At 42.8% G+C, this 12,772-nt stretch overlaps 1 protein-coding gene across 4 annotated transcripts in view; it reads left to right on the top strand.

The window, feature by feature from the left end:
• The window catches only part of LOC143442054 (uncharacterized), a 14,139-nt gene extending 7,167 nt beyond the window's left edge, over positions 1–6,972 (top strand). For all 4 annotated transcript variants that reach the window (XM_076932887.1, XM_076932897.1, XM_076932884.1 and 1 more), the window contains exon 4: positions 1,879–6,972. In XM_076932887.1, coding sequence (XP_076789002.1) covers positions 1,879–3,812 — 1,934 coding nt within the window. In that variant the 3' untranslated portion in view covers positions 3,813–6,972. The remainder of the gene's footprint in view (positions 1–1,878) is intronic.
• Positions 6,973–12,772: the final 5,800 nt, after the last annotated feature.

A 12,772-nucleotide genomic window follows, 5' to 3' on the forward strand; every position in this document is an offset into this window, starting at 1 on the left:
AAGAGTTCTACATCTTGATTAGAAGACAGCAAGAAGGAGACCAACTTCCTTAGGCAGGCAGGAGGAGACTTGATTCCACACTGGGCAGAGCTTGAGCATAGGAGACCTCAAAGCCTGCCTACACAGACATTCACTTTGTCCAACAAGGCCATACCTCCTCCTATAAGCCCACACTTCCTAATAGTGCTACTTCCTATGGCCAAGCATTCAAGCGCGTGAATCTGTGGGAGCCAAACCTATTCAAACTACCCTACCCCCTCTCCCTCAGATCCACTCCTCTATTTTATTTCAGAAAAGAGGGGGTTGGCTAGGGATATCAACCAAGCATAATATAACAAGTTACAATAAGACGAGGCACATCCCCTCATATCAAGGCTGGATGAGGCAATACAGTAGGAGGAAAGGGGTCCTAAAAGCAGGCAAGAGTGAGAGACAGCCCCAGCTCACTGTTAGGAGTCCCACAAGAACACCCACCTACACAATCATAACATTTGCAGAGGACCTAGGTCAGACCTATACAGGCTTCCTGATTTTTGGTTCAATCTTAGTCCTGTTAGTTGGTTCTATAGTCTGTGTTCTTATGGTGTCCTTCGCCCCTCTGTCTCCTTCAATCCTTCCTCACTCTCTTCTGCAGGATTCACCAAGCCTTGCCTACTGTTTTGGCTGTGGGTCTCTGTATCTGCTCCTATCAGTTGATGGATGAAGCGTCTCTGATAACAGTTATTCTAGGCTCTGGTCTACAAGTATAGTAGAATATTATTAAGAATCATTCTGCCAGGTGGAGGTGGCGCACGCCTTTAATCCCAGCACTTGGGAGGCAGAGGCAGGTGGATTTCTGAAAGAATCATTCTGTTGCCTTTTGTTGTTGTTTTGGTTTTTGTTTGGTTTTTGTTTGGTTTGGTTTGGTTTGGTTTGGTTTGGTTTGGTTTGGTTCTATTCTAGGCCTCAGGACTATCCAGCCTCTAGTTCCTGGCCCTCTGGATAGTGTCAGGTGTCGTGTTTTTGTGGTTTTGGTCTCAAGTTGGACCATTGGTTGGCTACTCCCACAAATTCTGTGATACCTTTACTCCAGCACATCTTGCAGATAGGACAAATTGTAGGTAGAAGGTTTTGTGGCTGTGTTGGTGGAAGCTTCCACTGGAAGCCTTTCCTGGTTACAGAAAAGAACTGGTTCAAGTTTCATATCCCGTGTTACTAGGAGCCTTCCCTAGGGTCACCCTTATAGATTCCAGGGAGTTTCCATTGCACTAGGTTTGCAACAAGTGTTCTTAGCCACTGAACCACTCTCCAGTCTACCTCCTATTTTTTTTTTGATAAAGAATAACAATTTGAGAGTGAGTTTATCGCTCAGGGTGGAATACTTGCTTAACATGAGTGAGGCTCCGCTTTGATCCTCACTACCATAGTAAAGACAAAGGAACTTAACCAAAACCAGAGAGAAAAAGGGCAAAGGACATGAATATGCCTTTCTCCGGAACTACTGACATCTTTTCTGCAGCCTATTCTTTAGATATTAGCTGTCCACCAGCAATGCCGTATAATAGCCTTGGCAGATCCCCTCCTGTGTACTCCATCTGTATGGCTAAGTCTCTTATTTGTTGAGCTATTTGCTTTTGCCCAAACCAAATCTTCCCCAGAAATCGGCTTAGTGATGTTGGCCACTAACTGTAGCTCTCATCCTCACATATAACACAAGCAAAGGAGACATAGCTGTGTGGGGGAGGGGTATTTGGTACATAGTGTTCCTTAGCGTCATCATCCATATGATAAGCATGACTTACTACCTGACTCAGATTTCTCACCGTTCAGATTCAGTTCTGTGTGATGCCTCCTCCATCCTGTTCACTGCCTGTTCCTTCATCTTTCTCTTCTCTACAGGTAAACTGCAGCTTGACACACAACATCAGCAAATTTTTGTGAAAGCTTCATTTCTAAGTGATACAGCCAGTGAAGTCACAAGACATGGCTCCTCATATTGCTCCGTGTTAGAGAAACTCTGGCAGGATGATGACAGTGCTGCAAAGACTGATCAGCAAAGCCAGGTCCTGCCCATAAGTCCTGATGCTTTCCAAAACCAGAAAATACTGAACGCATACAGTGCTTGTGACTATGAAGAAACTGGAGAATCGACTCTTTTGGAACCCCACTTCATGTCTACACAATATGTACCTCCAAGAGCAAATAGTGACAGTCAAAGCAATGCCATAAAGCAGCTTAATGATATTATTGGATCTAATCATTTTTTTACACAAGGCTCTTCTAATGGGATGTGTACGGTTCCTCATCAAACAGAGAAATCATACAATGAGAGTCAGTTTGGAAACATTCTTTCTCCTAGTCTACCACTTATGGATCATGAAATTAATTTTCAAGACAAACCAGTTGAATATGCTGGATGTGGGAAGGCCTTCACTGGTGAGACGGCTTTCTGTCAACAGCAAATAACTAACAATATGGAGACATCTTTTATCTGTCACACATGTGGGAAAACCTTTCTTCACAAGTCTAAATTGACCTCCCATTCAGAAACTCATAGAGAAGAGACACCTTATGAATGTCCTGACTGTGCCAAATCACTGAGGCATACGTCCAGCCTGCAAGTGCTTCGTGGAATCCAGACAAAGGAGAAACCTTATGAATGCCACGTGTGTGGGAAATCATTCAGTTATACATCCCACCTAAAGGTGCACCTTCGAACACATACTGGTGAGAAGCCTTATGCATGTTCTGACTGTGGAAAAGCCTTCAGCCAAAAGTCAGTTCTCACCATACATCAAAGAATTCACACTGGAGAAAAGCCGTACACATGCAGTGACTGTGGGAAAATGTTTGTTTGTGCATCAGATCTAACAAAGCATTGTCGATTCCACACTGGGGAAAAGCCTTATGAGTGCCCCGACTGTGGGAAATCTTTCAGTATTAAATCTAACCTGCTTGCACACCATCGAATTCACACCAGTGAAGGACCTTACAAATGCTTTGACTGTGGGGAATCTTTCAGGAAAATATCCCAATTGAAGATACATCATCAAATTCACACTGATGGCAGATCTTTTGTATGTTCTGACTGCGGAATGGCCTTCAGCCAAAAGTCAGTCCTCACCACACATCAGAGAATTCACAATGGAGAGAAATGTTACCCATGTAGTGACTGTGGGAAGTTGTTTCTTTATGCTTCAGATCTGAAGAAGCATTGTCGGTTTCACACAGGGGAGAAGCCTTACAAATGCCATGACTGTGGGAAATCATACAGTGTAAAGTCGCACCTACACGTGCATCATCGAATTCACACTGGTGAGAGACCTTACAAGTGTGATGATTGTGGAAAATCATTCAGAAGAAACTCTCACCTGCAGATGCATCAGCAAACTCACACTGGTGAGAAGCCTTACAAATGCTCTGACTGTGGGAAGTCATTCCGGAGAGCATCCCACCTGAAGGTACATCATCGAATTCATACTGGGGAGAAACCTTATGTGTGTTCTGAGTGTGGAAAGGCTTTCAATGATAGGTCAGTTCTCAGCACACATCAGAGAATTCACACTGGAGAGAAGCCTTACATATGCAGCGACTGTGGGAAAGCAATGTCTTCTAAAGCCAATCTCAAAGAGCATCAACGGATTCACACAGGCGAGAAACCATATGTGTGTGCTGAATGTGGGAAGGCCTTCAGTGATAAGTCTTCTTTCTATAGACATTGTAAAATCCACAGTAGGGGCAAACCTTTTGTCCATAACAAAGGTGAAAAGGGTTTCCTGCAGAATTCACAAGTAACATCCTATGAGCAAACTCAGAGTGCAGAGAAACTATAGTGATTCTCTGCCTATGGGAAATCTGTCATTGCTATGTATCAGCTGAAGGCAAATAGTCAAGGTCACAAATACTACCATTCCTGAAGCTGTGAGACATTGGTCATGAACTCTAGGTGTACCATCCATGCAATACTGGGAAGAGACATGTATTGTGAATGCAGAAAGTCCCTCAAAATCGTGTCATTTCAGTAGACTCAAGTACTCATACCAGGCACTTATCTGATCATATAAAAGAATTTATTGTAGTCAATTCCTCATCCATTTCTCTCATCAAAATATTCCCCTTGGTTTTAATGAAAAGTTATCACAGATCTAAATAAGACTAGGAAGATAACAATACTCAGTTGGTAAAATCTTTGTCTTCTGCAAACTACAGGCAAACACATACACACATAACATGGCACAGGTGTCTACACACAATACATACACAAACTATACAAGCCATAGTCCACAGTTTAAAAAAAAAAAAAAAAGCTATGCATTGCTTGTTTAAACATAAATATAATTATATGTTTGAGAAATATTAACTTGTAGGAAGAAGCACAAATGCCTGTACTGTAGTAGATATTTTATGGACTGTGTTTCTTTGCATGTTGAAGAAATGTTGACTAATTATTTGAGACCTTCTGAAGTTAAGGTTACAAGGTTTTGAGGATTTATAGAAACGTTTATTGGAAATTACATCAACATTACATCAATAGATTTTTTTTGTTTAATGTAAAATTTTTTTCTTAACATAAGACAGGGTCTCACTATGTAGCTCAGGCTGTACCAGAATTTACTATATAGACCAGACTGACCTTGAACTCAACAGAGATCTGCCTGCTTCTGCCTCCCAAGGGGTAGGATTAAAGATGTGCACTAGTATGCCTGGCTGGATAGTAATATTTTTATTTTTATTTTCATTAATTAATTACTTTACATTCTGGTCAGAACTTTCCCTCCCTCTCACCTTCTTTCCCTCCTTTCCTCTCCCTCCCTTTCTCCTAAGAGAAGGGGAGGCCTCCCATGAATATCAACTCACCTTGGCCTATTAAGTTGCATCATCTTCTATTGAGGCTAGATAAGGCAGTCCAGTTAGAGGAAAGGGGCCCAAAAGCAGGCAACTGAGTCAAAGACAGCCCCTGCTCTTATTGATAGGGGTTCCACATGAATACCAAACTGCATATATGTTACATATGTGTAGGATGCCTAGGTCCTTCCCATGCATGCTCTTCTGGTGGTCCAGTCTCAGCGAGCCCCTAAAGGCTCAGGTTAATTAATTTTGTAGATTTTCTTGTGGTGTTCTTGACCTCTCTGGCTCCTTCAATCCTTCCTCCCCCTCTTCTACAAGATGATACTAATTTTTTTTTAAGATTTATTTATTTATTTATTTAATGTGAAGAGGGCATTGTATCCCATTACAGATGGTTGTGAGCCACCATGTGGTTGCTGGGAATTGAACTCGTGACCTCTGCAAGAGCAGCTAGTCCTCTTAACCCCTGAGCCACCTCTCCAGCCCTATTTTTTTAAATGTCACAAAACCTTCCTCGTTTCTGTCTAGGAAGGGACAGCTTGTGCTGGGTTTGTCCCTGGCATGGTGGCCAGCAGACAAAGTAGCTATTTTTGACTCTAGGCCTTTCACTAGATTTTTTACCACCATGTCTAGTCTCAGGTTCCTGGAGATCATCACCTTCAAGGTGCCATGAGATACAGAAACCTGGAACATTCATGAACTGATGCCAGTGCCTCCACAGTCCATGTGTGCTGGTGTGAGAATGCTTCTCCATAATTCATACTCTTCCAGAGCCTCAGAAAATGGCCTGGTAGAAATGGCTTCTTTGTAGAAGTAAGTAACTTAGGATGCAGACAAACTTGGTCAAGGTTGGTCCTAAATCTGCTTAGTAACATACTTACTATAAAGTCATGTGAAGACTCAAAAATTTTGGAAAACAGGATCATCAAGGCAGAGATTTCAGTGACACACCTCCAAGCCATGGAATGTTGATGACTGTTAGCAACAAAAGCTTTAAAAAGAATGCTTTCTTCCTTTGTTATTTCCAAAATGAGCCATTTGTTTGCCAGTATATTGATTTCCATCCTAGTCCTAAACATGGTGAGAAAATAAGTTTTTATTGTTTTGCCAACAATTCTAAACCAATCTAGGAAAACCAGTAGAGGTCTCTGGGATGCCCATGTAAGCTCATAGCCTGCCTTCCTGATTCTACTCTTACATCTCAGTACCTTCTCTAATCATTGTTTTCTCATCCACTATTCCTGAACTTATGTGCCCCCTTGTTCTCACTCTGGTTCCTATGTTTTCAGTTCCTTTTTTACTAAGCTTATTTCATGTTGCTATTCTTCCTATAAGACAATGGCCTTAACCTACCAGGTATCTACTCCTTATTGTTACTCCTCATTTTTGCTTTCATTAGGACCCTCTGGACATGAATATTCCTTATTGGTTCAGACCATCTATTTCTTGTTTATTTCAGTGTTTGTTTGTTTGTTTGTTTTTTAAGACCAAGCCTCATGTAGTCCAGGCTCTATTCTAATCTCAGTATAGCAGAGGATGGCTCTGAAATCTTGAATCTTCTGTTTCTACCTCCCAAGTGCTAGGACTACCAGGGTGTGCCACTACCTTTACCAGATGGTACTTTTACAAAAGACTATCATAATGTCTCCCATCCAACAGGTACTTACAATGTAAGTCTGACTACACTATTGAAAGATGAGTCTGTCTCTATCATCTTTAAGTTCAATGAGTAAAATAACAGAAATAACATGGTGTTTTAGGCTACACTAAAAGCAGTAGAGCATCTATAATTTTTATCTGAATGTTTGTTCATGAAGCCTTCCCCTGTCATTTAGTAAATCAAGTCATATTGAAGCCAATATACTATGAGAAAATCCAACAGCCAATGTGGAGAGGCCCAGAGAACATAACACACATGAACATAAAACACATGAAGATTGATCCAGGACATCATTCCTATGGTTGGGACTTCAGTTATACCTCATCAGCTGTATGGAAACCAGTACCACAACCGCTTAGATGATCCTTCCCAGATTTCTGACTTAATATGAACCTTGAAATTGAACAGTAACTTTAGAACATTAAGATTTACTTTGATATGTTACGTTACAACAAATAATCGGAATATTCCCCTTTGTCACCCAACCATGTTGTTGTGTGTAATTTTTAAAAACACACTTTCTCCTTTCCCAGGGCCATGCTTCCAGCTCAGCTCCAAAATCATGCTCCTGCCAGCCTGCACTCCACCAGCTACCTCTTCCTCCTGGCTAGTTTTGCCAAGCTGCCATCAACTGCCCCGTCTCCTAAGACTAAGCCCAACTTTAGGATGGGGTGATGGGGCAGTTGGGCAGATCCTCCTCACTGATGTCCATAGGTCTAGCTAAGATTGGATTGAGCATTCCAATGAGGGCAGTTCTCTCATCTTTACACTGCCTTTTAGGAGGTGCATAAAGAAGATAATTCTCATTGATGATACTTTTATTAGAAGTATGCACCTACAGGTACCATTTGTACCAAGAAATGACACCATGCTACATCCTGGAAAATGACACAGAAGTTCATTTTTCCTGTTACATACTACTCAGTTTTGCCACATCCCCCAGCCCTCTAAACCTCTCACTCAGCTATCCCCCTACATCTACTATAATCCATCATGGATGTGTGTGTCTACAACTTCTCTGCAGCAATAGCAACTTGCTGAGGGCAGTGCTGAGAACTCACCTATATCTAGGTCCCACAAGAACCCAGGACCAAGCTCTGACTTCTCCCAACCATCTCATCTTAGAGCAGCATTCAATGTGGAAAATGAGACAGATCTCAAAAAGCAGATCTTGATGGGCACCACAATTCCATCTTCTAGGGGTCTGGTCTTTTAGAAATATGGATGAGGCTGAAGTAAACTGCTAACTGTACCGTGGGACCTTCCTCTTAATGTTAGGATTTGGAGAGAGAGAGAGAGAGAGAGAGAGAGAGAGAGAGAGAGAGAGAGAGAGAGAGAGAACACATATATCTCCAGATCTTCCTTTATCTCTGAACTCAGGTGTTACCCAACCTCAAGTCCAAGTGCTATACAATTACAGAAATAGAAATGTCTCACTTTTTATGCTTAACATTTTTGTCTCACAGTTCATCCCCAGAACCAAACCAAAGTGTTTTGTCCTGTATTCAGTAGGTAGAAACTTATCTCTTTGATATCCATCAAGAGTTGTCCACCATCATGAGCAACATGACCATGATTGTGTATTTCAGGCTCCTCTGATTCATCTGTATCATTCCCAGATCCTTATTTACTCGAGTTTAAGTGATTGTTCTAGGAGACAGAATCACATGGACAGTATCAGAATGCCACCTTATCCAGCTACATTTTGCATTTAGGAATTGATCTAAAAGATACAATTACATAATGCAAATACAAGATGATTGCACATTTCTGCTAGCAGAAAGAAATCAGCAGTGGCTGCCCATTAGTACAACATTGCCAGAGAATTGGGGTCCACTCATGCCCTGGGTTTCTCGGGGGAAACAGGGACCATCTGTGCTTCTGACAGCCAGTCTCACCACTGACACCCCAGAGAACAAACCCAGGATCAAGGTATGCTTTGGATATGGATCATTTCTTGAAGAGAACTAAGCAAAATACTCTGGGATGTACTATTAGCTGTGTCTTCGGAATACTGTCCATGTGATTCTGTCTCCTAGAACAATCACTTCAACTTGAGTAAGGATCTGGGAATGATGCAGATGAATCGGAGGCGCCTGAAATACACAATTCTTATATATGAAAGTTGCCCTCTGCCTCTGGTGTCAGTTATCCAGAGGAATGACAAGCAGTGGAAACAAGTAACCTGGCAGCTCACGTGTGTACAGATGATGACACTGGTTATGAGCCATGGTTACTCTCTAGCGTTAATGGAGGGTGAGGGATGACCATCTGAACTGAGGTGAAGAGGTCCTGCTTCATAGCTCGGAAGGGCTCCCTGGTAGCTGGGTCTGCTCCTATTGAGACATGGACTTGGGGGTTTTATACAGTATCTTGGGGAAGAGAAAATTTTTCATCTTTAGAAAAATATGCGAAAGGGTACACTACCACACAGAACACAAATGCAGAGGGATAGGTTATGGACCCTTTTCTGTCCCCTCAGATGCACCTCCAGGAAACAACTACCTTTATTTCCCAGCTCTGATTCCCCTTTCTCTCACACCTTCAGGCATTCAGTGTTGTAGCTCCACACTCAGGAGCCTCTACCTCAACAGTTTTGAGTGCAATTACACCAGCACCTGGAGAGGTCACTAGGCAGATAATTTGGGTGTCATCGTTCTACAATAACAGTGAACTGAAGAGTGTGGATGGTTTTTAGGGCCCAGAAAGGTAAGATAGCTGCCATCCAGGTAAGGTTGTCCCTGGCTCACAGATACAGCACAGAGGTCAGGATACTGGCATGGATGGGCTCTTAGCTTCTCTAGGATGTGGATGCTAGGGTTCTGTGAGCCACTGAGGAAGAGAGACAAAGGAGATGAAGCCCTTGTTTGTGTGTAACAAATGTGCCCTAAAATTAAGTATTGCCTCAAACCAACTGTCTACTGCCAGGCAGGCTAGTATCCGATCTCCACAGTCCTCTCTAGCTCTGCCCTGGCAATCCTCAGGGCCCCATTTCTGATTTTATTCCTTCCTTATTATATACACAGTGCTAGTTCTCTTATATCTGTTACATAAAGGCCTTTCTCCTATGTACTTTTTCCATGCTTTGATGAGCAGGGGCTAGTTTGTTGTTGTGTTTTCCTCAGTTCCTTGAAGAGGTAGAATTGGCCTCCCACTGATTGATCTTTGTTGGTGTAATCACAGGTGTGCTGTAGTCTGTCCCTGTCCTGTATTCATTAGCCACAGAAGGACCATTGGAAGAGTGAAGGGTGGGATGGAGGAAACTGAATGGCATAAAGAGCCACAGAGCCTTTCATTTAGTCACAGAGGTTGGCACTGCCAATCGCAGTCTTGAGTCCTAACCAGGAGCCCTCTGGGGAGATAAGAGACAGCTCATCTGCCCTCCCCCAAGCCTTGTCCCTTTGCCCACTCTGACATTGTGTTCTCATGCGACCTTGAAGTGCTCTCAGTAAATGTCATACACTAGAAGGTTCATTTCAGACCCTCGCCTCAATGGTTTTAGGGCTTCACTTCAATTTAAAAAAGAAGTCAACTAAGAAAACTTTGAAGTCTGTGGGAAATACCAAGAGAGTGATTTTTTTCATAATATGATGTGTCACTACCTCTTATACACACACACACACACAGAGAGAGAGAGAGAGAGAGAGAGAGAGAGAGAGAGAGAATTAAGTCCCCTGCCAATGTAAGACAGACTTTACACATGAACATTCTGAAGCCTTTTCTGACTGTACTAAAGTGAAGTACTTTGATGGCGGCTTCAGTACCATTATAGAATGGCCTCCATCATGACAGTTTCTAAAGGAAAACAACTAACAAAGGGTCAGAGCTCCACAATTGTTAGTGAACTTGTGCTTCATTGACCTTCTCCTGAAGAAAGTCTGAGGGAAATTGTAACTGGGATCTTGAATATTCGTTTATGCTTAGATCTTCAGGTGGTCTGATAGTGTTATCTTTGCCAGGATACAGAGGGAATCTGGACTCTTAGCAACAAGGACTTGTGGCCTTTGTGGGCAGACGTTAGGGCCCTGGCACACACGCTGTATGAAGAGCTCTCTGTGGTGCGGTATGAATTGAGTGGCGGCAGTAGGGAGGATGCCATGTTGCTGTGCACTGGTTTGTGCTGAAGCAGCTGCAGAGTGATGCCATGGTTGGGTGGGGGTGAAAGTCCTATGGGAGTCCAGAGAGCAGGATTGCTAAGGGCATCAATAGAGCTTGGGGCTGGTGTGTGTCTGTAAGGACAACCTCTCTGCTTTTTGGCCAGGAGTGTAAGTGGGGCCCTGTTGTGAGACCTGACACACCCTACAAGAGAAGAAAAAGAACATAAAGTAGATAAAAATGGGGGAAACTAATTTATTCAAGTTTGACCCAAACTGGGGACACAGCATCTTCAAGACTAATAAAAGAGATTTTTACAAAAGCCAGGGGATACGGGTTTGACCAAGTGTTCCAGTGCTCCCAGAAGAGCTGGGAGAGGAGCCTTTTGTGAGGCTGCCAGGGACCAGGATTTTGACCATTTTCTGTTGCTCATATGGTATTTCCTGTAGGGAAATGTATAAAAGTTTTTTCCAGCATAAGGGCATTTTATGGTCAAGAGCCAAGGAATACCACACACACACACACACACACACACACACACACACAAAATCACACCATGCAACAAATCTCACACAGATTTATTAGGGAGAAACTCAGAATGATGGCTGCCTTCGAATGAAAAGAGAGACATCACAGGGCTGGATAGAAGGATAGGCTTTTCTAGGATCTTTGGAGCATGTGCAGTGAGCTCGTTGAAAAGCACAGTGCTTATCTGTTAACCATGAAATATTGTTTGGCCATTAATGCTTAGTCATGGGGGTTGGGATTTTTAAATCTCAGAGTTGAGAGTCAAACCACAAGCAGGGGGGTTTTCCACTGGTCTGTTACCCTACATTCTTCCCCTTTTTTGTTTACTATTTATAACTAATCAGGGGTCAGGAAAGAGGGTGATGTCATCATTAAACTACTTCCTGCTATATGGGGGTTAGTCCATAGGGGCAAGCTTAATCTTCACCATCAGGGTGTAAAGAGGAGTCTCAGGCCTCTAGTTCTGTATTGAGGGCCTGCTAATAGTTTTGGAGATCTGTCTGGAGCTGTTGGATCTTATCTCTTACACTATCCAGTTGGTTGATATAGAAGCGGCATTCCTCCCTGAGGAAAGGCCACCCTTCTCTGCTGTTAGGAGATATAATTCTTTCCAGTTGTCTCTAATGTTTTTTAAGTGGTTTAAATTGAAACAAGAATTTTTCTTAAAGCCATAGAATAACCTCCTTGTCTTGCATAAAGCAGGTCAAATGCCCTATCAGGTTGTAAAACTATTTGAGCTAATGAATCTACCTGTTGATAGGTTTGGGTCTATTTTATTTTAACAGGTACCTTTCCTAATATGCCAGTAGGCACTATAAGTAGCTATTTTGTCCCCTCTGCCAGGGAGTTTCCTTTTGATTTAACACTCCAGCCATTGTAGAGAATAAGGAGAATAAAGAGTGGTGTGCTCTCTTCTGCAACCACTTCTTGCTGCAATTAGGATGTTGTTATCAGGGCCCAGGAAGGATGGAATGCTAGTCAAAGGTCTGGAAGGGATTCAGCTAATGGGGCATTCATCAGAAGCATCTGGTTAGCAGATCCAGCTAGGGAACATTCATATCAGCTGCACTGGCTCATACCAGCTTCCAACAAGTCCAGGGCTTGCAGCCATTTGGAACAGTTCATAGTTCCCAGCTAATTCCTGGATGGCGCCTGTCATCTGAGTGGAAATTTGCTGAAACAGATATAGATTAGGGACAGAAATAAAAATTTAGAAACTTAACTGGAAAATCTTACATTTGGAACTTCCAGGCCCATAGTCCTGGTAGTTGTGGGAGGGGGAAAGTCCCAAGACCAGGGGGGAGAGAGATTACACACTCGGGAATAGGCAAATGGGGAAATTTAGGCTGTAACTATCCAGAGTCTGTAAATGAAACTCTCTGGGGGTTTTCTATGCCTGTTTTAGCTCCCGAATGACAGACACAGAAACCTGGTATTATTAACAAGTTGCAAACCTAAGCCAGGAAGGTCCTAAGCTATTCTAACCTTTTAAGCTATTTACCTCCCAGCCACAGGCACTGTGTTACTTGCAGTTTGAGTCTGGTCTGTCTAGTTCTGACCATGAGTGTCCTCATAGCTGCTCTCTTATCACGACCTCATGGTGAATCCCTTAGTGACCTGCTCATCACCATTCCTTCTAGACCCTCAGCCTCATGGCCACCT

The sequence above is a fragment of the Arvicanthis niloticus genome, chromosome 1 (genome assembly GCF_011762505.2).
Source record: "Arvicanthis niloticus isolate mArvNil1 chromosome 1, mArvNil1.pat.X, whole genome shotgun sequence".
Lineage (NCBI taxonomy): Eukaryota > Metazoa > Chordata > Mammalia > Rodentia > Muridae > Arvicanthis > Arvicanthis niloticus.